At 37.0% G+C, this 25,058-nt stretch overlaps 3 protein-coding genes across 4 annotated transcripts in view; all 3 read left to right on the forward strand.

The window, feature by feature from the left end:
* The window catches only part of LOC141437801 (short stature homeobox protein 2-like), a 33,130-nt gene extending 29,999 nt beyond the window's left edge, over window positions 1–3,131 (forward strand). For both annotated transcript variants that reach the window (XM_074101315.1, XM_074101316.1), the window contains exon 5: window positions 448–3,131. In XM_074101315.1, coding sequence (XP_073957416.1) covers window positions 448–657 — 210 coding nt within the window. In that variant the 3' untranslated portion in view covers window positions 658–3,131. The remainder of the gene's footprint in view (window positions 1–447) is intronic.
* Window positions 3,132–9,382: 6,251 nt separating this feature from the next.
* On the forward strand, window positions 9,383–24,965 carry LOC141437565 (uncharacterized). The gene is made up of 7 exons (XM_074100996.1): window positions 9,383–9,601; window positions 11,688–11,821; window positions 13,084–13,255; window positions 13,768–13,903; window positions 21,803–21,927; window positions 23,748–23,881; window positions 24,615–24,965. Exons 1-7 carry the CDS (start codon window positions 9,440–9,442, stop codon window positions 24,901–24,903), a joined length of 1,152 nt encoding a protein of 383 aa, XP_073957097.1. The 5' UTR covers window positions 9,383–9,439; the 3' UTR covers window positions 24,904–24,965.
* Window positions 14,236–19,505, forward strand: LOC141437674 (glycosaminoglycan xylosylkinase homolog). Its single transcript, XM_074101127.1, has 6 exons — window positions 14,236–14,786; window positions 15,354–15,491; window positions 16,008–16,236; window positions 16,516–16,720; window positions 17,870–18,070; window positions 19,135–19,505. The coding sequence occupies exons 1-6, from the start codon at window positions 14,490–14,492 to the stop codon at window positions 19,343–19,345; spliced, it is 1,281 nt and encodes a 426-aa protein (XP_073957228.1). The 5' UTR covers window positions 14,236–14,489; the 3' UTR covers window positions 19,346–19,505.
* Window positions 24,966–25,058: the final 93 nt, after the last annotated feature.

Below are 25,058 nucleotides of genomic sequence, written 5' to 3' on the forward strand. Positions count from 1 at the left end.
CTTTTTTAATTGTAAATGCTCATCTTAATGCTAAAAATGCCTAAATCGCCATAGGTGAGCCTATAAAATTTGAGGTTTGCTCTCGTTTTCTCTAGGATCCCATTATCAGATCTTGACTTGGTGACAATGGGACCACCTTAGAAGAGTGCCCCTTATAATAAAAAATAATTTTGAAAATCAGTCTACAATTGACTGAGTATTTGGCGAACATACATTAAAAAAAATACAAACATTGGACCATAGAACCTCCTCCTTTTTTGAAGTCGGTTAAAAAGAGGATACTTTTCTCTACACGCAAAAAATTACCTACACTTCACACGCGCACGAGGTGAAGTTTTTAACTGGCTCCATTTTGAGTTTCACGTCCTTCTGTCATTATTTTGGTCTAGTAAAAGCATGTAGGAACATATTTGACGCTTAACTCAAGTAACGTCGTGCCTTGTCCAGTACGCGAGCGCAGCAGCGGCCGCGGCGGCGGCAGCGCTGTGCCCTCCGTACGCGGGTCTAGCGGCGCTGGCGGCGCGATGCCGCTCCTCGTCCATCGCCGACCTGCGGCAGAAGGCGCGGCGGCACGCGGCGGCAATGGCCGCGGCGCGCGCGCCTTCGCCACCGCTTCTCCCCGCTACCGCTACCGCCACTGCGCCCGCTGACACATAACCAAAAGGAAACCATGTTTATCATCAACAAAGACTCCTAAAGTTAAATATAGGTACCTATCTACTTGATACCCTGTTCTAGTCACTATTGTTAAGAGTTTTTTCCAATAGCATTTGAGCGGAGTTATTATATTAGGCCTTGTTTACATTAGGTATTCCAGTAAAAGCATTCCAGTAGCATGCCCCGGTGCTCGATTGATCTCATCTAATTCGTTAGGATTGTATCACTACTGGAACGATTTTACTGGATTAATGTAAACATAGGTCTTAAGCTTCGACCACCTTGTAAGCCCAAGACACACAGACGCACCCATCGTTTGTGTATTGGGCTTTAACGGCTCGCTCACAGCTGTGTATCCATGGGTAACCACTGAACCTTTTGAACAAAAAAAATTTCGCTGAACCGTATAATTTTGACTTTTTACGAAGTTTTTGGCGCCTACTTGTGATATCGGATTGCCTCGAAATTGTGTACAGATACGTTTGAATAACAAATGCAAGTAGGTTCAGCCAACAAAAAGTACAATCAGCAAAAACTTGTACCTACCAAATATTTAATATTTAGGTACAAAGTTCTCCAAATTCATCCGGAATATTTGTTTTTGTATTAAGTTTCTCATTGGAATTTTCCCTTTATTCGAAAATTCAAAGTAATTACCTATATACCTATTTCTGTTGAAACTGTTGGCTTTGAATATCGATATATCAATGTACTTATAGTTATGGATGCATTTGTCAACCAGAATTTAGAAAACCCTAAAACCTTAACGGATGAATTTTGAGACTTGATTAAAAAACTTATATATACCTATTTGACCTTTATCCAAAAAATAATAAAAAGGGAAGCAATTTATATTTTTTAACGTCAGACAAATCTTCACACATTGGCGATAACTCATTATAGGGTTACTGTTAAGACTGCGCTGACGATGGCTCTACATTGTATAATTGAATGACGATTTTACTCTCGACTCTATGTGGTCTCTACAAATATAGAGCATCTTATCCGCTCCTTCAACGACTTTATTGAGCGCAGTCTGAATTAAGTACCGTAAGGTCGGGGTACTTGACCTAATTAAGTGTAACTTTGACCCATATAAAAACTACATATAAAGATCAAAACCTCTAAAGCGTGGGCAGTCAGCAAAAGTAACCATATGGCAATTCGTCATAATGTCAATGCAATGCCTAGTAAAACCAGAGGCCGTATTGCCTAACGTTTCTGAGGCTCGCGATCGCAATCAAATGACAGATTTCGCATACAAAAACTGTCACTTAATTGTGATCGCGGGCGCCAAAAACGTTAAACCATACGGCCCCTGGAGCCGCATTGTTTTATCTAACGCGCTGACATTCGCGATTGCATTCACCATCTCTTTCTAGCTTCGTCTTATGCCGTGTGACAGATAAGAAAGAGTGGTGAAAACGATTGTGATTCCAGAGAGTAGGTAAGTATATTGCGTTACCTTTCTGACATTCGTGATCACAATCAAATGACAGTTTTTGTATGCGAAAACTGTCATTTGATTGTGATCGCGAATGTCAGAAACGTTACACAATACGGTATTTGACAACTCCTGAATTTCCCATGTCTTATATATTATTATGAAAATATAGATATACAGGCAGTGTTTAGCGAAAAGAAAACTTAAATCGGTTGAAAATTGGAATTATAATGTTTTTTTTTTAATTTATATACCTACCTGTCTCTTTCTCAAATCCTTTTCTCTATGCAGCAAGTATTGCGCTACTTGCGTGAAGTCACATGCAAGTACCTAAGTCTTTCTCTGTCTAATCTTCATTTCCAAACCTTTTATAACTTTGATATTGTAAAGTTAACTAAAAATTGATCCTATTCGATAGCAGTAATTGCGAAGTTTTAATTTATGAAATATAAAAAATGGTCAAATACCGTATTGACCCTCAGGTGTGTTAGACAATAAGGCCTCTGGTGCGAGTTAATTCCAATGGTCAAAGTTACCCTTCAGGGCTATAAAGTAACCCAGTATTACTTTAATGTACATAAATTTATCTTCCACGATTGTTACATATGTATAGGTACTAGGCTTTATAGACTTGAATAGCTAATTAATGCGACTTAAGTATTAATAATAATATTTTAGACTCCTACCCTATGCATGTGTTTATGCTAAAGGCTACTTACTACCTATTACATTTTGATTTCATTGCATTTAGTTTAAAAAATTTAATAATCTGACCAATAATAACTATTAAAAGTGAAGTAATTGTAAGTACATTAAAACTGTGATAAGTGTATTGGAAAATGTTCTTATTATTTATTAAGCTTGTGTAATTTTAAGGACTTCCGTTATTATTAAATTAAGTATTTAGATAAAAACATGTTCGATTTATATATTTAAATGTAAATAAAAAATAATATAAGATAGCACGTGTCTATAGTTCCAAAAATCGATGCTCTGTTTATAGCTGTGCCACTATCTGATCTATATATTAGAGGAAAATTGAATAATAAATAATTGGTTTTAATGATTTACTTTCCAATATATATTTTTTTTGTTAAGTTGGTACATTACATACCCGTACCTTACCTAAACAGGTAGGTAATTATACATGTACCTACCTGACAATAACCCTTAATCAGGGGGCACGGCAGTGCGCCCGCTAAGTGTTTCAGGCAATTAAACCCGTACAATACGGTATTTGACTACTCCTTAATTTGCCATATATTAATATTATTTTGAAAATATAGATATACAGATAGTGTTTAGCGAACAGAAAATTTAAATCGGTTGAAAATTGGATTTATAGTGATTTTTTGAAAAATCTGTATACCCGTCTCTTTCTAAAACGCTTTTCTCTATGCAGCTAGTATGGCGGTACTGGCGTGTGACGTCATATGCCAGTATGTCTTTCTCTGTATAATCTTGAATTTCAAACCATTATAACTTTGTTATTTGTAAAGGTAGCTTAAAAATTGTTTCTCTATTCGATAACAGGCATTGTGAATTTTTAATTTATAAAACATTTACAAGATAGTCAAATACCGTATAGTAATAATTAAGTAGATAACGTTTAGTCTGGCGCCGCGGGACGCTCTCTCGCCTCCTACCGTATACCATCACTTTCTCGAAGAGACCTACGACTCTTTTGACCCCTTCAAATTTACTTTTGTTTATGAGAACTTCCAATATTCTCAACAATTCAATAGCTGTCATACTTTAAATTAACTAAATTAAAACGATAATATACTTACCAAAATTAATTTAAATGTAGGAGCAAATATTAGTCTACTTAAAGCACTCATCATTAATCATTAGTCATCATAATCAATGTTGTAATAGTTGCAAAAAAAACAATTAACTTTTACCTAGCTTTAACCTAAAGTCAATCGTCAAAAAGTTCAATATCTCAAAAATGGCTGAACCGATTTTGATGAAACATGTCTAAGGACCATCGCCCTGCTTTGAAATAAAATAAACCGCATTCTAATCGGTCTACCCGTTTAAGAGCTACGGAGCCACAGACAGACACAAAGACAGACAGACAGACAGACACTAGCGGTCAAACTTATAACACCCCTCTTTTTGCGTCGGGGACTAAAAAAACACACCTTTTACCTAAACATTATATAATCATATCAAGAATTCCCTAAATTTTTAGCATAATTGCTCACCACACTAGAAGTAATCAAATTAAAAACGTGTTATGTTATACTTACGACTCTCACATATCCTATGATGGATGGTGTGATCCCACTGTCCATAATTTAAATCCAGGGGAGAGCGCTATTGTTTCTACGTTTGTTCTGATTGATGATGTACAGTCCGACCGGCCTGCAAGCTTAATAATAAACGAACCAAACAAACGCACGGATTTATAATCAGGACGCCATGAATTCGTAAAGAAAGAGGTCTTGCTTACCCACGTTTACCTTTTTGCCTGTTTACCTGTGAGTAGTACTTTTTACTATACAGTCCATAAGGATCCCCAAGGGGATTGGGCGAGACCGCTAGGGAATCATGGTAGACTGCCTTTTTAAGCCAACGATGCACTGAGTAGGTAAAATTGCTTCTTAGATCTCGTCATCTCTTTCCATCCAGGTAAGAAGGAGGATAATAAAAAGGAGATGGATATATTAAGTTCCTACTGCAGTCACCTGAGGCCTGAGGGCCTACTCTGAAATTCGAAATTCGAAGTTCGTATCGTACCTACCGACCCGCTCACTCTCGTATTAAACAGTATAAGTGTCAGAAGGACGGAACGACACGAACTTCGAATTTCGTAGTAGCCCCGCTGCACAGCCAGATAGATATTGCACAGTCAGATATTGGTAATATAGTAGAGATGGATAATAAAATTAACCCCCATACAAATTGCTTAACCGCAGTCTGGTAATAAAGGATTAACTGGTACGACGGGTTCGATCCCCGGTCGGGGCAGTCATTTGTATAATACAAATAAGAATATTAAGAATGTTTCTTCTCTTGACTTGGGAATTTAATATACTTATGCATATTTAAGTATATCATCCATATAAGTACCTATGTTTATCCGTAGCTGTACTCATGATATAGTATCGAGTACTGCCTTTTCGCAACGTAACGTTTGGCAACCTGTTTCATTTCGCAACTTTTCATTTCGCAAACTCTAAAACTGTAAATATTTCAGGATTTATTTAAGGGCCATCGTGTAGAACCCTTTAGGTTAGGTTAGCTTAGTTTTATTTACAGTTTCAGAAATATTAAACAGTTGGGAAATGAAACAGGTTGCCAAACGTTATTCGCCAAAACATTAGTAAACCAATATAGTATACAAGCTTCGGTTAGTTTGGGACTTGGTCAATTGGTGTCAATAGTCCCTAGATTTTTTTTTAAAAAGATCGGCCAAAAGTTACCAAGACATGTATAAGTATAAATACAGAATCCTAATATTAAGTCAATAAAGTAAAGCCGTGTACTCATTATTATTGTTGTAGGTTTTGCCGTATCGATCTCTTAATAGTTGACTGTACCCCGCTGCTGAATGCACGCAACGTGCGTGCGGCTATTTACTTAGCTAAAGTCACAATGCCAAAACCCAAGCAGTAAAACTAGCATGTTGTTTGCACGTGCAACGTAACAATATTACAAGACAACCCCGTGTTTACGCAAGCTGTTAAAAAACCCGCCCTCCCGCCAAATTAGGGAGGCGCCGTAGCTGATTGGCTCTAATCGTGTTAGTATTGGCGACAAACAGAGGCATGCAGCACGGCTGGCACGAGGTCCGACGGATTTGTCTGTATCTGTGTCCCTTTCTAACAAACATAGTAAGACAGAAATGCAGTGAGCGACAAGCGAAAATAAAGGCTTAAACGAGTACTACTACTAGAGACTAAATTTCCACGACATCCTTTTCTCTATTATGTTCATCTATGTTCATCTCTGCTGCTGAACAACCATCCAGATCCAAAGGTGGACCCAATGGGTCTAAAACAACCGTAGATATTCTTCTACACTCATTAACTGTAATAAATCTTTTTGTGAGCATGAAACTACCGTGAGACTCACTAAGACTCACTACCGTCACCGTTTTGACCATTGTGACCTCTCTTCCGGATAAAGCTGGATACGCCTTTGTCTCTACACCAGACCAAAGGGTGTTCAATCAAATTAAACTTATGATTAGGGAAATCGTCACTAAAATAATGCGGCCGTACGCCATAGCATAGCGTAATCAAATCACGATGTGGCTATAAGTAATACGTAATTTTTATTTTTACTTGCAATTCTAATTCGTTTTGCCTAACTTTTCTATTGTACTCGTACGTAATTGCACAATACCTATTATCTTCGTGACAAATTGGTTTGCTTGCTCGTGTAGGTACGCACGTTACTCCGGTTTCAGACAAGCTTTTTTTCTGCGCGTGTGGAACTACCAAATTCGAAAATCGAAGTTCGTATCGTACCGTCCCTCTCGTTTAACTATTATTATTTATTTGTTATGCAAGGCTGGAAAGTGACTGTTTGGCAAGAGTGCTTATATTGAAACCTGAGCAAGCGAAGGATTCTAGGATTGAACCACGAGCGAAGCGAGTGGTTCAAAAAATGAATCCTGAGCGTAAGTATTCAAGGGTTTCAAAGGCACGAGATGCTAAACAACTTTACAGTAGAGCGGAACACACAATTTTTCACCTCACGACAGCGAGAAAAATAGTAGGTAGATGAAAGAAAATAAATTGAACACTCTTATAAATCAGTTTTAGGTTATGCTAGCTAGCTTATGCCAGTGGCTTTTTCTAAATCTCACAATTCTCGTCCCATGGAAATATGTCATAATACATTCAAAATCAAATTCAAATGATTTATTCAGTAAATAGGCCGCAATGGGCACTTTTACACGTCATTTTTTAAACTACCAGCGCTTTCGGAGAGACCATCATTGCCAAGAAGAATGCGCCGCAAGAAACTTGGTAGAAAGTCATTTTTTCATAATAATATAATAAAATAACACAAATAAACATAAATACAAATAAAATACTTAAAAACTACAGTATACAATTAAAGAAAAAAAATACAAATAATAATAATAATAAAAATACAGGGATGTATGGGGTCCCTTAGTTAAAATACTAAGCACTAATATATCTAAACTATATCTACGTTCAGTGAAAGTGTAGAATGCTTCCACCGTCATAAATTTTAAAATAATAATAACAATAATTTAGTTCTGAAATATACATTTCACGTCAAGTAACCATTAAGCTTTTGGATTTCGAAGGCAAGTTCACGTCTGCCGCCCCCAAAGTTAGCTCACACGCACTCATGTCATGCTCTGAAAGCAGAGCGGTACCGAGGGCTTGGTATTGCTTCCGTTCCCATAAGCTCTATACGATCGTCTTGGGAACTTCGACGTCGCAAGCCTGTGACTAGAAATTAAACTAAAAATATAAAAGTTTCCATAAGCTTAACAATATACAGCCTTAAACATAGCAAGGGGATGTATAAAGTCCCTGAGTTAATAATAAAATTATTACTTATACAGCAAGGGGATGTATAAAGTCCCTAAGTTAATAATAAAATTCCTAATCTAAATAATTCAGAGATGTATCTAAAGTCTCTAAATGTCAAAGTAAACTAATTAAATTAATTAAATTCATGTTCTTGTCTCTATAAAAAGAGGGAATTTCGAAGTCCAAGTAAAAGTTCAGCTTTCTAGATCCAGGGTTTGGGTTGGACGTTGATAAGTGAATGAACTAAAATAGCACAGTAAATAAATAAAAATCAAGGTAGTTTTGAAAGACGGTTAAAAAAAAAATTATTAATAATTTGTGGGTAGTTTTGTTTTGTTTCATAAAACGTATGTGGGTACTTGGGGAGTTACAGTGACAAGTTAAAACGGTGGTTGTGGTTCGTTAGTCTAACAACTGGTAGCATGGTGTACGGTTGTGTCACTCTGAAGATGAGCTCTGGTTGAGTTCGAAACGCGTCAGTGTAGTGTGGTGGTGGTGATAGATGGGTTTGTGTGATTTGTGTGTGTTCTTACAGTGTGGAGGTGGAGGAACTGCTTGAACACGCATATTTTGCATAAGCTTAGCTATCGTAAGGTCGCGGGTGAGCAAGGAAATTATTTTAGTTCATTGATATGGACCTCCGCAAAGTAACGCCTGATTCAATAAATTGTTGATAAGTGAGTTAGCCAAGTACTATTTACATTTCATTATGCAAGTAGCTAAACCTACTCAAAGTTAAAATAATTATTACTAGTATTGGTAATATTGACATTGTGAACTTTTTTTCCCTCCAGTAGGTGAGTTCTCAACTTGACCATGATATCTATCTACCTATTTGTCGTTATTTTTGTGAATAAAGACGAAAAAACTTATGTAATAAAACAAAATGTAAATAAATGATTTCTATTTTTTTTTTTGGTATTAATAAATAACAACAATAATAACAAGAATGAAAACATTAACGCATTTATATTAATGAACCAGTCATTGTGCTTTTTTTGCGGGTGCGTTTCCGAATGTCTTTTCATCATTTGATATCTATTTTCTTCTTGTTTGTTCTGTAACGTAATTTTTTTTATAATTATAGACGCATTTGGAATAATTTCAGAAAACTGAATAATAAATTACTAAATAAATTTTTAGTAATAAGAATTAAATAACAGATATTACTTTAACAATGTATGACGAACTTTCTTTGTGAACACTTCTATATTCAACGCTTAGTTCCTCAACCTCGTATCTACCCGAATTGTATACAACAAATCAACAATCGTACTTAACATAAAGATTATTCTAAAGCAATTTTGTGGCCAGATCAGAGGTTGTGAAAGTAAGCGGTCGATATGTATTTTCAAGAGGGCACCCGTTCACGATAACGTTCGAATTTCAAAAACTCTTTCCAGCCAAGAGGATAAAAAGCGACTTTCCACGCAGATTTCGAAGGATAAAGAAAGCTTTTTCAAGCTAGTGAGGTGAAAACAATATTTGCGTCAGCGGGACGGCAAGACACGAAGTTCGAATTTTCAACTTCATAGTACAGGCCCTTCATTTTCAACGCTCACACAACAACAAAACCGCACTCGTACGCACCAAAAACGAACGAACGAAAAACGAGCTTATACCCATATGCAAATAAAACGCTAGTCTGAAACCGCCTTTATAATAATAAATACTCATGCTTACTCCTGATTTCAAGGTTACATTAAAATATATATATATTATATGGCTCTCATACCGTAAATTGAGTCGAGTTTGAAACTCCTCGCTAGTTAAAGGAATAAATTAGAATCAGTACAAACCAACAGTATCAACGATGAATCTGTTCTTTGTCGGAGCTGCACTGCTCGCACTGGCCTGCCAAGTTGGGGCAGAAAAAGAAAAGTTCCTTTACTTCGCGTACGGAAGCAACTTGCTGCACAAAAGGATACAAATTCAGAACCCAACGGCCGAGTTTTTCAGCTCTGCTGTATTACCGGTAATTAAGATTTGATAAATATATACAAGGGACTGCCGTCAGAATGCAGCATTAGTACGAACGGTAAACAGTTTTTTGAATGTCTTAAATTAAATGTCTTTTCAATGGCCGTAGGATGCCATTAATAAATATCATATTATTTCAATTATTTTTTTGGAAATATAGCTCTATCGTTACTTTCGATGTAAATTCGTAGATGTAAATATATAATATGTCATGATCCGTCATGGCGGTTTGTTTACAGTTCATGCTAGTGTCGCCCTAATTTGCGTAATATTCCCTATTTATATAACTAGATTTTGCCGGTTATTTTTGTTCGGTTATCGCGCGCTGTTCCCTCGGGAACTGTGCATTTTTCCGGGATAAAAGGTAACCTATGTCACTCTCGGGCCCATAAACTATCTCTATGCCAAAAATCACGTCGATCCGTCGCTCCGTTTCGACGTGAAAGACGGACAAACATACAAACAAACACACACACTCGCATTTATAATATTAGTATGGATGATTCTAGTTAAAAGTTAGAGATATGCATAATATATAATATATATAAAGTGGTGGCTTTTATGATAGAGCCTAAATATTCTTAAAACAAAACAAATTCAAATTAAGTATCTACCGTACCTTCCTACCTAATGAGGGCTATCGCGAATGAATTCGCCGCTAGAGGCGCTAGTGTAGCGTGAGGTCTCCGAAATGTCAAATCTCATAGTTTTTGGATGAGCTACGCGGGTTTATTTAGAATTAGAATAATTTTGTGAATATTTTGCAATATCTGTAATTAATTATGGCAAATATGCGTTCCGGGGCAATGAATGTCTGTGTTTTGAGACAGTTTTGTCTTTCGGAAACCTTTGTCCTCCCTTTTTTCCGAACAAAACGGTGACTATGCAACACTGTTGCATGCTCGATATTTATATGGTACGGTTTTAAGGTGTATTAAATATGATTTTAATCTAAACTTTGTTTCCACGCCCGTAATAACAGACTTTCAAAACCATACTTAAAAACCTCACGCAACAGTGCGCCATCTAGTGAGACAAAAAACGATAGCCCTCATTGATTGATTCACGCTCACGCGTTAGACACTGCTGCCCACCCCACCGCCGGCGAGTAGCGGGAAGACAGTGTTTTTATGAAAATTTTATCGCTTTTGTCGCATTTATAATTATTACCTTTTTAGGGTTCCGTAGCCAAAATGGCAAAAGCGGAATCCTTATACTTTCGCCATGTCTGTCTCTCTGTCTGTCCTTTGCTCAGGGACTATCAATGCTAGAAAGCTATAATTTTGCACAAATATACATATTATTAGAAACATAACATAAAACATAAGATAAATATTTTTTTTTACTTAGCATGATAGGGTTCGTTTGCGTTTGGTCTATAATGAATCATCGCTTTTGTGTATTATTTCGGTGGTTTTGCGAAAATCAAACAACGGTTTTGCGATAATTCTATCAAATTATAAATAAAAGTAAAAAAAAAAACAGTGTTTTATAAAGTGGACAGGACAACTTATTAGAAACATGACATATCCTTAGTATCGAATCGAAAATACAAACTGAGACATGGATGCACAGGAAAACCAGAAAAAGAGACCAGCGCTGGGAATCAAACAATCCGTGCTGCGTGCTATAACCCCTACACCACCGCTGGACAGAAGTCTAGACACAAATTCCTCCTATGCACACATATCACAGGTTGCTTTTTTTCAACTACGCTACTTAAGCAGCAGCACTAGCGACATCTATATTTCGCTCTCATCGAGAGACGTCACATTCTTATGGAACTAACCGCTCACTCAGACAAGAGATGTCGCTACTAAACTAAGCAATCAAATCATGATTGGTTTTTTTTTTTAGTCTTTTTGGAGTAGTTACCTCCCATACACGTAAAGTAGGGGTGTTTTTTTTTCTCATTCAACCTTGTAGTGTGGTGTATCATTGGATAGATATTTAAGCCATTAGCGGGTTGCTCAAAAGATTTTTTGATTTAGTGATTTGTTTGCAAAATATTCAACTTTAAAGTGCAAATTTTCACTAAAATCGAGCGTAACCCCCTCCCTAAATCTGTCCTGGTCTGTTAGGATTGGAGACTGGACTTCAACTTACAAGTGAAGGCATGGAACGGTGCCGTGGCAACAGTGGTGCCAGACCATAAAAGCGTCACTTGGGGTGCGCTTTGGCTTATAGATCTCGATCAAATGGCTGAGCTGGATAAGTATGGAACTTCTTATACATACATCGTGATTTTTTGGTGCGGGAATGTTCGACATTAGCCAAAGAGTAGGTATTGACATAAAAAACAGAATGTACTGTAGCAGGCTTCTGCCTAAATGAATAATTAATTAAAAAAAAATACATGAAAACATAATATTAAATGAACAGTTAAGTCCCTACTCGCACCTATTACAACTACCGACGTAGAAGGATCGTTCAGTTCGTTACCTACACACCTATACCTACATACCTTTGTATGTAGTTTGTTATGAAAATCGCGTCAACTACTTATAGGTACTGCATGTAATTTTGACGACTTGGTTATGATCGCGGGATCGCGGTGGATGCGGAAAGCACAAGACCGGTCTGAGTGGAGAGCCTTGGGGGAGGCCTATGTCCAGCAGTGGACGTCTTTCGGCTGACATGATGATGATGTAATTTTTAATGTTATTTTTGTTATTATAAAGTAAAGCTAAAGTGCCCCCTACATGAGTTAAAATAAAATTGTATCATAGTTTGTATACAATTCGCAGAGGTAGTTGTTCATTAGGCATAATACTATTTCTACAGACTAACCTCTCTGTTTTGTCTCTACTCTTTCTCAAATCATTCCTGCACCGAAAACCCCGATATATATAAGTAGTGAGTGCTGCAATAGTCACGTTTGAAGCAAATAGAGTTATGAAAAGTCAATTATCATCATGACCTACTAATAGCTATTTGGTATGCATGCATACATACAAATAAGTAGCGTGACCTAGCAGGGTTTGTTTTATTCTGGCTACATTAGATAACGTGCATTTAACTTTAACTATACCTACCTACTCTGCAGTTTACTTTTGAACCCTTCTAGTTAACTATTTTAATTTTATTTAATATATTATATTTGCCCGCGACTTCGTCTAGCAAAAAAATCCTGTGAGCATTCGCAAAATTATATCGTCGTTTTCATTAACGTTGTGTTGTACTAAAAACAACTGTGCCAAGATCCCGATCCCGTGATAATATCAGTTTTTGCAAGAAGAAGTGACATCCATCTATCAATCCATACATCTGTAGCGACTCCTAGCGCCATCTAGTAAGCGAATATAAAAACTTTAAATCCTACATCGCGCCATCTATGTTTCTCAATACAACTCTTCCTTCGGACTCCGGTTCCTAGGCACAAAAGCTGCCTGGAGAGAGATCTCTCTAATGGTCTCTCCTCCACTTCATCCATCCTCACAAACTTTGCGTTTAGTGTTATTATTAGGATATTTACAGACAGGAAGGCGTGCCAGATGGTTGGTACTACGCCACCAATGTGACGGTGCTGCAGCCCAAAGGTGGTAGCTTCGAGGCACGCATCTACATCGAGACGCAGAACCCGTCGCCGCCATTGAGGCCCGGCCAAACTCTGCCAATGGACAGGCGTCCGTCTAACACTTACTTGTCGGTAAGACCTCACTCGTAATAAACGGGTTGACCTTCTTTAAGCCCACAGTTTCATGTAAAAAACGTGTGACGGAGGTGTATTTTGTATTCTCTGTCTAGCTAATTTCGTGGAACTGCAGCGTAAACTGCGTTTTAAAAAGCACATCCTAGTCATTAAGTCCTGAAAACCGCAGTTAAGTACCTAGTCCGTCGGTAAGATTATAAGAAAATATTGGACACATGTTTTTTCTTTTGTCAATTGAACAAAAATGATGAAGATATAGCCAAGCCAGTTAGTTCCGCGTGGCGTCACGCCGTGCATGCGACACTTTTTAACATGGCGTGAAGTCATGCGCCCCTCCACTTCCGAACTTTGACGCGCCTCATAATTGTCATTTTTTGTTTGATTTACAAAAGAAAAAATACGTATCCAACATAAAGAACCACCCAAATACCGTGCCGCAAATAGGTACAATGACTTTCACGATTTACACGCTGTGTTTCCTTTAATTTTCTACTTTATTAACTTTTCAGGTAATCACTTTCGGCGCGATCGAGTCTAAACTGCCCAAAGATTATATTAAATACCTGTTTACCATCCCGAGCAACGGGAAGACTGCGTCGAAAGAAAAACTACAAGAGCTAGGACATTTTTACGAAATTTACCCTTGTTTAAAATGATTATTAAAATAAACGTGTAAGCTTTAACACAAGGTGCGTTTGTTAATGTTTATGATTTGTGCTAGTGTCGGCCCCTGCGCAGAACTTTGCGTATTCGAACAGTGCAAGGCTAGCTGGGGATTGGAAGTTACAGATACATTTATTTAGTTCAATGCAAAAGCTACGTAATTATGTTTACAAGTCCGTCGGTCCGTCTCAATTCACATGCAAGAAAAATTTGTACCACAAACTTTGTATCGGCTTAAAAAGGACCGTATCGAAGATTAGTAGGAAAATACTTCGGTGCAAAGTCAAAATTGACAGTGACAGCGTTTCCGCGTATCCGTCAATCCAGCCACCAACCACCCAACTTGCTTGCCCCACTTCTTTGAATTGAACAATACAATTTTGTATTATCGAAACTGTTTTTTAAATGGTTAATAAAACCATTTGTGTATTTATCACATAAACAATAGTTATGGACACTTACGCTTTGTTGCAAAAGCAATATTATTCCCCCGCAACTATTCATTTGTAGGCAATAAAACTAAACAAAACAAACATCTAAATTTGAATTTTGAAATTTGATATGAATTATGTCTATGAATTATGTTTTCGGTTTCTTTTTGTTTCTACTCCTACTTATAGCTTTAAACATTTACTTTTTCTACACATTAATGCCAATAAGTAAAAAACCTATAAACTTCAACGTGCCCAGTATTAAACTAGATCTGTCGCCCAGCGTATTTAAAGATATTTATGACTATCTCAACTACTTGCCTAGTCAATATAAAAGCCGTAACCAGAAGTTTCAAGCAGTCCAGAAAACTTTGATAAGCTCCTTTAGTCCTGCTATTGTTCAACTACCAGATGTTTGGCCGGATCAGAGTTTGGTAAGTTAAATAATAATAAAATTTACTTAATAGAAATTGAATTAATGTCAATTCTAATTTCTGATAATTTTAATTAGCAAACATTGAACCAAACCTATTTTGATGAAATTGTGAAAGATGATCATTTGATGGGTGTTGAAAGATTTCTATGGTTTTCTTTCTCATACAAAAACAACCATTATAGTTAAATTCTAAGTTAACTGCTAACTGGCCATCTTCAAATCTAGGGTGAATGGGAATTTATTGGGCAAGCTTTCACCGTCTTAATCCCCAGCTTACCATCAGATGTGACTGTGGTCAAATGCAATCCAATTGATGTGTAAATAATGACCAATCACTCAGAGCAAAAAGAGATGTTTTTTTTATATTTAATAAAATTATTTTTATTAATAAAATTATTTTTATTAATAGGTTATAATGCAGTCAGAGACAATTTTTTTGTCTAAATTGTGTTTTTTTTTCTGCTGTTTCTGACCAATCTTTAAAAACATCTTAAGCATTGAGAAATGACAAACACACTAAGATTACAAATTGATTTACATTTGTGATATAAGTGAAATGTTACAGGTGGCTTCTGGTAGTTCCTTGTACCCACACAAGAATGAAGTTGCAGGACAGATACTACATGCAATGAAGACATCACCTATAGCACTTGTGGATAATGCTGCAAAGGGAACACAACTCAAACTACTACTACTATTAGAGGTGTTAATATATATTTTTTTTATTCATGTCAATTTTTTTCATCTTTTTTTCCACCAAGATTTATGCTTGTTAAGAAAAGCAAATATTGAAATATTTTTAAAGATCATTTAATTTTTTATGAGAGAATCTAGTTATCTTGCGTCTGCTTTAAACTTTTATCTCAGTCTAACACAAATCAAATTTTTATTAATAAAATCCATGGCATATTTGAAGAGCTCATAATGCTCAGACTTAATTTTTTTATGATTTTAAGTAACTAACAGTTTCACAGGTGACCATAGAGCCAACTCTTTTCTCGGTAAATTGTATTGGCATTGCAATACAATGAGGAAATGCAGCCAGCCTTATGGGCACTCTGCCCAATAGTAGCGATCTGGGTGATTTTTGTAAATACATATAGGCTGAGAATAAGTTAGTTTTAGTTTTCTTTGCTTTTTACTAACATATTTGTTATTTCTTTGTATAATATTGTGTGCGAATAAAACTAATAGTTGTTTACAAATTGTGTATTTTCAGGGGAAGCAAAAGCTGTATTTCAAGCCAAAGAGATATGAGCTAGACCATGTGATACGAGGCAGTATTGTAGCTGGCTTTGACCGCCACAACGCTGAAGTATTTGCATATTACCTCGCAATGACTATGAACTTAACTTGGATTCCACCCTCTGTTATACGGAAGGTGAATGTTGATAAAGAAATAGTCCCTGTTGCTACCTTAGGGTTGAAAAAAACTATGATAAGAAATGGTAAATCAGATTATCCTTTCATTGTTTCTAAATATATGCATTTAAAAAAATGTTTTCAGGGTGCAGTGTAAATTACTGTATACATTTTTTTGGAGTAACACATGAGTGCTTCAAGTACAGTCACAGTCTTTAATTTGTGACACATTTTGTGAAAAAACCTTTAAATTGTTGTACAAGATGATATCCGATCTTAAATGGGTCCCAAATTAAAGATTGTTACTGTACTATGAGTAAATGTGTGTGTACTCATAAAAATCAAGTAATTTTTATTTATTACAGCAAATGCCAAGCATTGTATATATGGGAAATGTTTCTATTGCAAAATAAATGAAACAGTATGCCCTGACCATAAAGGCGAGATTGAGGGAGCAGCAATCCTTTACCTGGACAAACCATTCCAGTTCAATGTGTACAAGTCTCCCTGGCAGCGCAATTACCACAGCACTAAATTAATGGAATGGCAAAAAAATAGTGATTTTTGTAAGTAAGTATTTTTTTAAGTTACGTTTCTACCTGTTTATGTATCACTATATTTTTACGTACCATCTCCATATCTATTATTTATAAAGCATTTAATTTGATTTTGATGACAAAGGCAATCTTATATGCATGGTTCGTCCAGACCGTACAGTCACCATCACCAATATCAGACACAACAAAGTTTGCATAAATATCTGAAACCTACAATTCTATTTCTAGGGCAGGTACAGTCACCAGCATTAATATCTGCGCAGCAGAGCGTGTAAAAATATCTGACGCGTCCTTCCGGCCCTAGAAAAAGTGTCGTTTCAGATATTAATTATGCACGCTTGTTGTGTCAGATATTGGTGCTGGTGACTGTACGACGTGTCAGATATTTTTGCACGTTCAGCTGTGGCAGATATTAATGCAGGTGACTGTACCACCATCTTACTTACCAATCCTGCCGCCAAGCAGCGATACTAGCCAGGGGCGTAGCGTGGGTATCAGCCGCCTGGGACGGAAGAAAATTTTGCCGCCCTCTTTTTTTAGGTTTTAAAAAACCTACCTATACAACATTTCATACATTATTGTACCATTCAGTTATAGAAAGGGGATTCCCGATTTCGTCACAGTATAAGTAATGGAAAACGCTCATTCTAAACAGTCCGAATCGTAGGTGCGACAAAGTTGTGAAATATATTATTATCTAGACCTTATTCAGTATTATTTATTATGGAATTTTGCTGCCCCCTCTAAACTGGACTTTAGGGATGTAGGAAAATTACTGGCACATTAAGTATTGAGTCTTAGGCCTCTATTCTGGCAACAAATCTACAATCCATGTTGCATCACAGCCACCCGGCACCCGACCAGCACCGCCTCGCCTCGAGCGGTTAGTATTCTTCATATGTATTTGTATGCGCTCACTACATTAACTCTGTAGCGTCACCGGATAGCTTCACTTGCGAGGGTCCGCTGCTCGCCGCCTAATTGACTACTAGGAAATTCGTGGACCACGCGAGGTCCACTCGTTGTTAAGGCGGCGTCCACCCATGGACCACCTGTCGACGAGTGGACGCCGAGTCGTGACTTTGCTCTTCGGGTGCCGGGTGGCTCTAATGAACTGTGACCTTAAATTTCATAAATAATAAGTACTTGATTTTATTTTCAGAAAAGTACAAGGAACATTGAGCTTGAAAAGAATCTTAGATTTGATAGACATTTCTATTTTTGACTTTCTTATACAAAATGGTGACAGGCATCGTTATGAAATGTATAGAAACAAGATACTACTCTTGGACAATGGAAAAGGTCTAGGTAATCCACTGAATGATGAACTGGATATTTTAGCTCCATTATACCAGTGTTGCATGTAAGTTCTTACTATTCCCACTCCGGACACCCGCCGTATTAAAATCCGTCGCACGCGCCCGCGCCAGTTAGCGTTGTTCGTAAAATTTCTTATTAGACGGGCGTCCGTTCCGGGTAATCCGCGTCAGCTAGCGGAGGCACTAAGATACAGGTCGTAGAGTAGAAGTCCTGACTTATTGTCTAATGCGCGTATTGGGACCAATTCGTAATTGCCATTTGACTTAAAAATATTTTTAACACAAAAATGTTTTTCTGATGAACCAGACGGGATTCGAACCCACTTCTTCTGGCTATACGCGCCGAATGTAGTACCACCTGGACCACCGGAGCTCACAGCCAATTTTTTACGAAACATTGTATCATTTTTCAAAAATTGATGCGTCTGGACTGTACGTAAGTAAATGGGCACTGACAAAAGTCATAAAATTTACCAAGGGACTCCTTAAGTGCATCATCAACTTTCACACATTACTACATGAATTTTGATGCAGCTTGAAGAGTCCAGAGTATAATTTAATATCTGGAAAATTTAAATAATTTCTAAGTATCAATATTGTTTAATCAGTGTACAACAAGTGTTGTCAGCCTCATTTTTTTTTATTTGCCGCGGTTTCTCGTGGACAGCTTTCGCTGGCCAGTCTAAGTCACGACTTCTACGTTGCATTGGAAAAGCGTAATAAACGACGTACCATTTCAATTTTTTTAATATTATTTGTTTAAACTATATTAGGAATCAATCGATCGAGGGTTACGGAAGGTTGATTGGGAGCTCCGGTGTTCAGTTGATAGGACAACAGTTGGCGCGTATAGCCAGGAGATGCGTGTATGAATCTTTTTCGTTTAAAAAAAACTTTGATATTGTTGGACAGATATACTGCTGATAAAAAAACTAAAATATGTACGATTCTGGATGTCAAACAGCAAAAATAGGATAAAAATTGAGATAGCGGTATTTACTAAAATAAATAAATAAATTCATTAATAACATAGTTATGGGATGACATTGTATGCTAACAAAACTATGGATTCTTTCTTTGTGATCTGAATTAAACGATTTTATTTCAGGTTAAAGCTGTCGACTTGGAGACACTTGGAGCTTCTGTCTGGAGGCAGCCTCACTGAAACTATAAAACTACTGTCAGCATTCCAAGGGGTAAAATTGGCCACAGAAGAACATTTCAGGGCAGTGGAGCGCAGACTTCTGAAATTGTATGCTACTGTGCAATACTGCATTGGAAAACATGGGAGTGCCAAAGTATTTAAGACTCAATGGTGAACTCGAATAGAAACATTATTTACTTAATTAAGGAAAAATCATGACTCAGCAGAAACATTATTATTTTAGTTCTAAGATCACTTTTCCAAATTTATTTTATTTTGAACCGTTTTTAATATTTACTTACGTATTTTATAATAAACTATTGTTTTACACCTGTTGTGATGGTTTGATTCATATGAGTCCAACTAGACTAAAGGCCTGCTTCACCACTCGCTGGCAAGTTCTTAATAATATGTGGTGAAACAAAAATGAAAATTGTTTTACATTGTACATACTACCGGAAAGCCAAATATAAATTATAGGTACTTGATTAGTGTTGCCTGCGTCTCCATTTGCGAAGAAGAATTCGTTTATCACGATCCCATGGGAACTATGCAATTTTCCAGGATAAAAGCAATCCTATGTCCTAGAGTATCTAGAGTAAGTTGCATATTTGCATACTAAATTTTATCTTAATCAGTTCAGTGGTATAATCCTGAAGATAAAACAGACTGAGTTCATTATTACGTTTATAAAGGATCCAGCTTTTCATATTCACGTGGATAAAAAGATAAAATTCGAAGTTTTGTGGCAGGCTAGCAGTAGAGTAGAAATATTCGAGAGGAGAGAGCTTACACTTTAATAATTCTTTATTGTACATAACCTAACCAAAAGAAGTTGGAAAACCCCCGAATTTGTCACTTGAAAGTTCACTACCTCAAAAATGGCTTATCCGATTTTAATGAAACATACATGTCTAAGAACCATCGCTAGAAAACCTGCTTTAAAATAATAAAAAAAACGCATTCAAATCGGTCTACCCGTTTAAGAGCTACGGTGCCACAGACAGACAGACAGTACGTACGTATTACTATTAGGGCGCGGCCACATGAAATCGCTCGACGCTCGTTTCCAGTGTCAAATCTGGTCACGTGGCATATAGCGATAAAGCTGAAAATGTTGCTTTATCGCTGGTTAAAAAAAAACCTATTCAATTTCGGCAAAAACACTGTTATTTAATTTTTTCATTCACTCCAAATTGTTTTATTTGTACCACTGCCACGACTGCTACTTGAGATAAGAAATCAGCTGCCAAGGCCAAGATCATTCCTGCAAGAAGCCGCTTGTCGCTGCTGCTCGACGCGGCGACTTGGCGCTACTTTTTAGTCGCGGGTAATTCAAAATCACCTTCAAAATGGGATCTCGTGACAAGATTTATCGCTGCAATCGAGCGACGAGCGACTGAATGTGGCCGCGCCTTTCCAATAAAAAAGTCCCAAAAAGACATAATGGACGACACTGACGTCGAGAAAATTAAAGGGGCGGCCACATGCAATCGCTCGTCTCTCGATTGCAGCGATAAATCTGGTCACGTCACCCCATTCTGAAGATGATTTTGAATTTCCCGCGACTCAAAAAAAGTTGCGTCAAGTCGCCGCGTCGAGCAGCAGCGACAAGATCGCTTCTTGCACGAAGGATCGTGGCCTTGGAAGCTGATTTCTTAATTCTTAATCTCATTTAGTAGCAGCAGGGCTCCTACGAAACTCGAAACTCGAAGTTCGTACCGTACCGTCCCTTTCGCTCTCGTATTAAATAGTATAAATGTCAGAGGGACCGCACGACACGAACTTCGAGTTTCGTAGTAGTAGCAGTCGTGGCAGTGGTACAAACAAAAGAATTTGGAGGGAATGAAAAAAAAATAACAGTGTTTTTGCTGAAATTGCAGAGGTTTTTTTCCAGCGATAAAGCTCAACATTTTCAGCTTTAACGCTATATGTCACGTGACCAAATTTGACACTGGAAACGAGCGACGAGCGATTTCATGTGGCCGCGCCCTAATAGTAATACGTACTATAAAGGCGCGGCCTCATGCAAGTCGCTCCACGCATATAGCGATAAAGCTGACAATGTTGAGCTACTGCTGATGCAATCGCTCGTCGCTACAAATCTGGCCACGTGGTATATAGCGATAAAGCTGAAAATGGTGAGCTTCAAAATGGGAAGCAGCAATTATGTTGACACTGATAACCCATTTTTGGTACAAACGAGCGACGAACGATTGCAAACGAGCGACTAGCGATTACCGATTTGAGTCGCGGGAAAATCAAAATGGAGTCATATGACCAGATTTATCGCTGGAATGGAAACGAGCGTCGAGCGACTGCATGGGGCGGCGCCTTAATTTTCCTGTTTTCTTTTCGGAACAATTCGTGTCACGTGAATTTGACTCAAAGCACGTTGTGTTAAGTGCTAAAATAAATGTCGATCAGGATATAAATGTCATAATAAAACGTAGTGATTACATACTCTTTGGTCATAATTTCACAATCACAAAGCAGTTTTGTTTTCATTTGTTTAATTCTTGTTTAATTAAAAAAACATTCAGTTCATTCAGGATTATTTATTACCTATAGAGAAAGTTCAGTTGTAATTCACCGGCTTCACCGCTTATTCGTGAATTGAGACAAATTTGACTTTATAAAATGATAGTACCAGTTAAGGACCATTTTCTCTACTTTGCCTACGGTAGTAATTTACTCAAGAGAAGAATTCATATCAATAATCCTTCGGCTGAATTTCTAGGAATTGGTAGGCTGGACGTGAGTGTTGTGTCCTCTTCCTTTTACCTAGTTTTATTTTGTATGCCTATATGCTACAAGTTCGTTGTTATTAATTTATTTTACATAAGCAATATACCTACAATGCATGACATGACATAAAGGTACATTTTTCCAGAATAAAAACTATCCTATGTCCTTCCCCGTGACTCAAACTGTCTGTATACAGAGTTTCATCTAAATCGGTTCTATGGTTTAGACGTAATGAAGTAACAAACAAACAGACTTACAAATTATCGCATTTATTATATTAGTGGGAGGGATACTTTATGAATTACTAAATTATTTTAACTTATGTTGCTTTGGAGTATGCCCTTGTGGCAATCACAAAAGAACAATTTTCTCTCTGCAGTAATTTACCTTTGTGGCAAAATTTATACACAATCATTGTCACATTGATTAATAATATTGTTATGTACATTATAATTAAGTGGGTAGAACTCTCTTGCTTTTTATAATAAAAGGTGATTGATGTAGGGTAGACACACACATTCCCATGTATGCATGCAAGCACAGCTCCCTAGCTGAATAAAGTGTATTTCAAGGACTATAAGTGTTTTACTGGACATATTAGTGGCGACGAAGTGTAAAAGTGAACTTTTTAAACCAAAATGTCAAAAAAATCCGTGAAGTTTAATGAGTTTAATCCTCAAGTGGACAGTTGGGACAATTACTTGGACAGGTTAAAATATTGCTTTATAGCAAACGGTATTGACACTGATAAGGATAAAAAAGCTAATTTCTTTACTGTGTGTGGTGCACAAGTGTTTGAGACTTGTTTAGCGTTGATTACACCGAGCAAAACTAGTGATGTGACATTTGGTGACATTGAAACTGTTTTAACCAAACATTACAGCCCGAAACCCAATGAAATCTCCATGTCTTATAAATTTTACAAGCGTGATCAACGTCAAGGAGAGAAGGCATCCGAATATATAACCGACTTACGAAAGATTAGTTCGTCTTGTAACTTCAGCGACTTGGAACGTATGTTACGCGACCGACTCGTGTGCGGTATGAGCGACCATAGATTGCAGTACGAACTATTAAAAAAAGACGGCCTCACCTACCAGAATGTCGTGGATGCTATGCTATCATCGGAGAGTGCGGTGAAAGACATTTGTATGATAGTGACTAATTACGGACGTTTTACTGGACATATTAAATATAAAATATAATTTTCACATTGATCCTACCAATATTATAAAATTTATAAATGTGAAGTTTGTGAAGATGTTTGAAGGTTTGGATGTTTGGATGTTTAGATGTCTGTTCCTGAATCATACAGTAATGGCTGAACGGATTTACATAAAACTTGGCATACAGATAAAGAAAGATCTGAATTGAGACATGCAATACTTGATATCCCTGTAATGTGTTCCCGTGGGATAATATTTCAAGTTTATGCAAGAATAGAGGGTGCTTCCCAATAAAGGTGACGGCTCTCAAGATGACGTGTTAATTTTGTTTGCAATCAATAGATGGCGTTGTGCAAGCGAATGCTGTCCTTTCAAATTGTTACTGTAAGCTTTTCAGGCCAAGTTACATTAAGTTAGCTAGTAGGCCTGTCTAGAGTTCTAGACTAGACATTTATTTATTGCATTGCCATGGTAACAAGAATTGTGTAAGCAAACTGTTGTCATTTTATATTTCAAATTTGCATGGGCATAGGTAATACATAGATATGGTATACAACAGTTCTGTTAAGTTAAGCTAATTCTAATGCGAGTGAAGTCGCGGGTTAAGGCTAGTTTATAAATAAGTGAATGATAAGATTTACTGATCAAATAATTCCTTTGCAGAATCACATCTTAGATTTTATGAAATACTCTGACCACTGGCGAGGTACATCTGCTACCATTGTGCCAAAGGAGAACACCAGCATATGGGGAGCCATATGGAGAGTGCACAACAAAGATATGGCAGCATTAGACAAGTTTGTATTTATTATGTATTTGCTAAAATTCTATTGTAGTTAGATTATTAAATTATAGTTAACTAGCGTTTACCCGCGGCTTCGCACGCCTAAATCATTAGATACAGCAGTTGAATTGAAATTCCGGGATTTTATTAAATTCTCGTGGGAATTCCCTAAACTTATATCGTGGCTTTCATTGACGTTATATTATATTTATAACAACCACGCCAAATTTCATGACTAAACCAAGCGGTTGTTATTCAAAGATTTTATTCCTATCCCATGGGAATAGCGGGATAAAAAGTATCCTATGTTTCAATCCAGGTTATAAACAGCGGCGTCTTTAGCCCATGTAGCGCCCGTGTGCAATTATTATTTTAGCGCCATCTAGGAAGAGCGCGGTCAAAATGGAATAGGTACAAAGTACCGCGGCCGGCGCCCCTAACACCGCTGCGCCCGTGTGCAACGCACACCCTGAACTGTAGGTAAAGACGCCTCTGGTTATAAACTAACTTTTTCCAAATTTCATCCAAATCCGTCCAGCCGTTTCAGCGTGAAGAAGTAACAAACTCACTCACTCACAAACTTTCACATTTATAATATTATATATATATATACTTAAGTAGGAAAAGTAGGATTGGAAACACGTCAAAATTCAGTCACAGTAATTTCTCAGACAGTTATTAGTTTAGTTGTTAGTAGTTTAAAAAGTAGACAAATAATAAATTCTCTGGTTTCTTTTTTGTTACAGGCAAGAAGGAGTAGACACTAACTGGTATTTTCCAAAAACTGTGGAAATATCTACGACAGAGGGTAACAAAGTCGAATGCCGCACATACCAGCAGACCATAAACCCACCAGTTCGTGGTGACAATGACGACATTCCTGTGGACCGAAGACCTTCTATAACTTACCTGGATTGTATCATAAAAGGAGCCATTGAATGCAAACTGCCTCAAGATTATATTGAAAACCTAAAGAAAATACAACACAATGGTCAAGAAGCATCTCCTAAAATGATTGAGAAATTAAAAGAGTAAAATATTTCAACAATTTAATATAACCAATAATATATTGTAATATACATATTTTTAATACGGTTTTCTGTTTGTTTCATTTCATCTGCCTCACAAATCATGAAAAAAAAAATACCTCATACACACTACATTTTTTATATGCATCATATTTCATAGTA

The sequence above is a fragment of the Choristoneura fumiferana genome, chromosome 18 (assembly GCF_025370935.1).
Source record: "Choristoneura fumiferana chromosome 18, NRCan_CFum_1, whole genome shotgun sequence".
Taxonomy (NCBI): Eukaryota; Metazoa; Arthropoda; class Insecta; order Lepidoptera; family Tortricidae; genus Choristoneura; species Choristoneura fumiferana.

Excerpts from the sequence above, each read along its gene's own strand:
- LOC141437565 (XM_074100996.1), top strand. The coding sequence starts at position 9,440 with ATGAATCTGTTCTTTGTCGGAGCTGCACTGCTCGCACTGGCCTGCCAA. Across the intron at positions 13,904-21,802 it reads TTTTTACGAAATTTACCCTT|TTTATAAAATGATAGTACCA; the intron begins GTTTAAAATGAT and ends GACAAATTTGAC. Across the intron at positions 21,928-23,747 it reads TAGGAATTGGTAGGCTGGAC|AATCACATCTTAGATTTTAT; the intron begins GTGAGTGTTGTG and ends ATTCCTTTGCAG.
- LOC141437674 (XM_074101127.1), top strand. The coding sequence starts at position 14,490 with ATGTCTATGAATTATGTTTTCGGTTTCTTTTTGTTTCTACTCCTACTT. Across the intron at positions 14,787-15,353 it reads TTTGGCCGGATCAGAGTTTG|GTGGCTTCTGGTAGTTCCTT; the intron begins GTAAGTTAAATA and ends GAAATGTTACAG. Across the intron at positions 15,492-16,007 it reads AACTACTACTACTATTAGAG|GGGAAGCAAAAGCTGTATTT; the intron begins GTGTTAATATAT and ends GTGTATTTTCAG.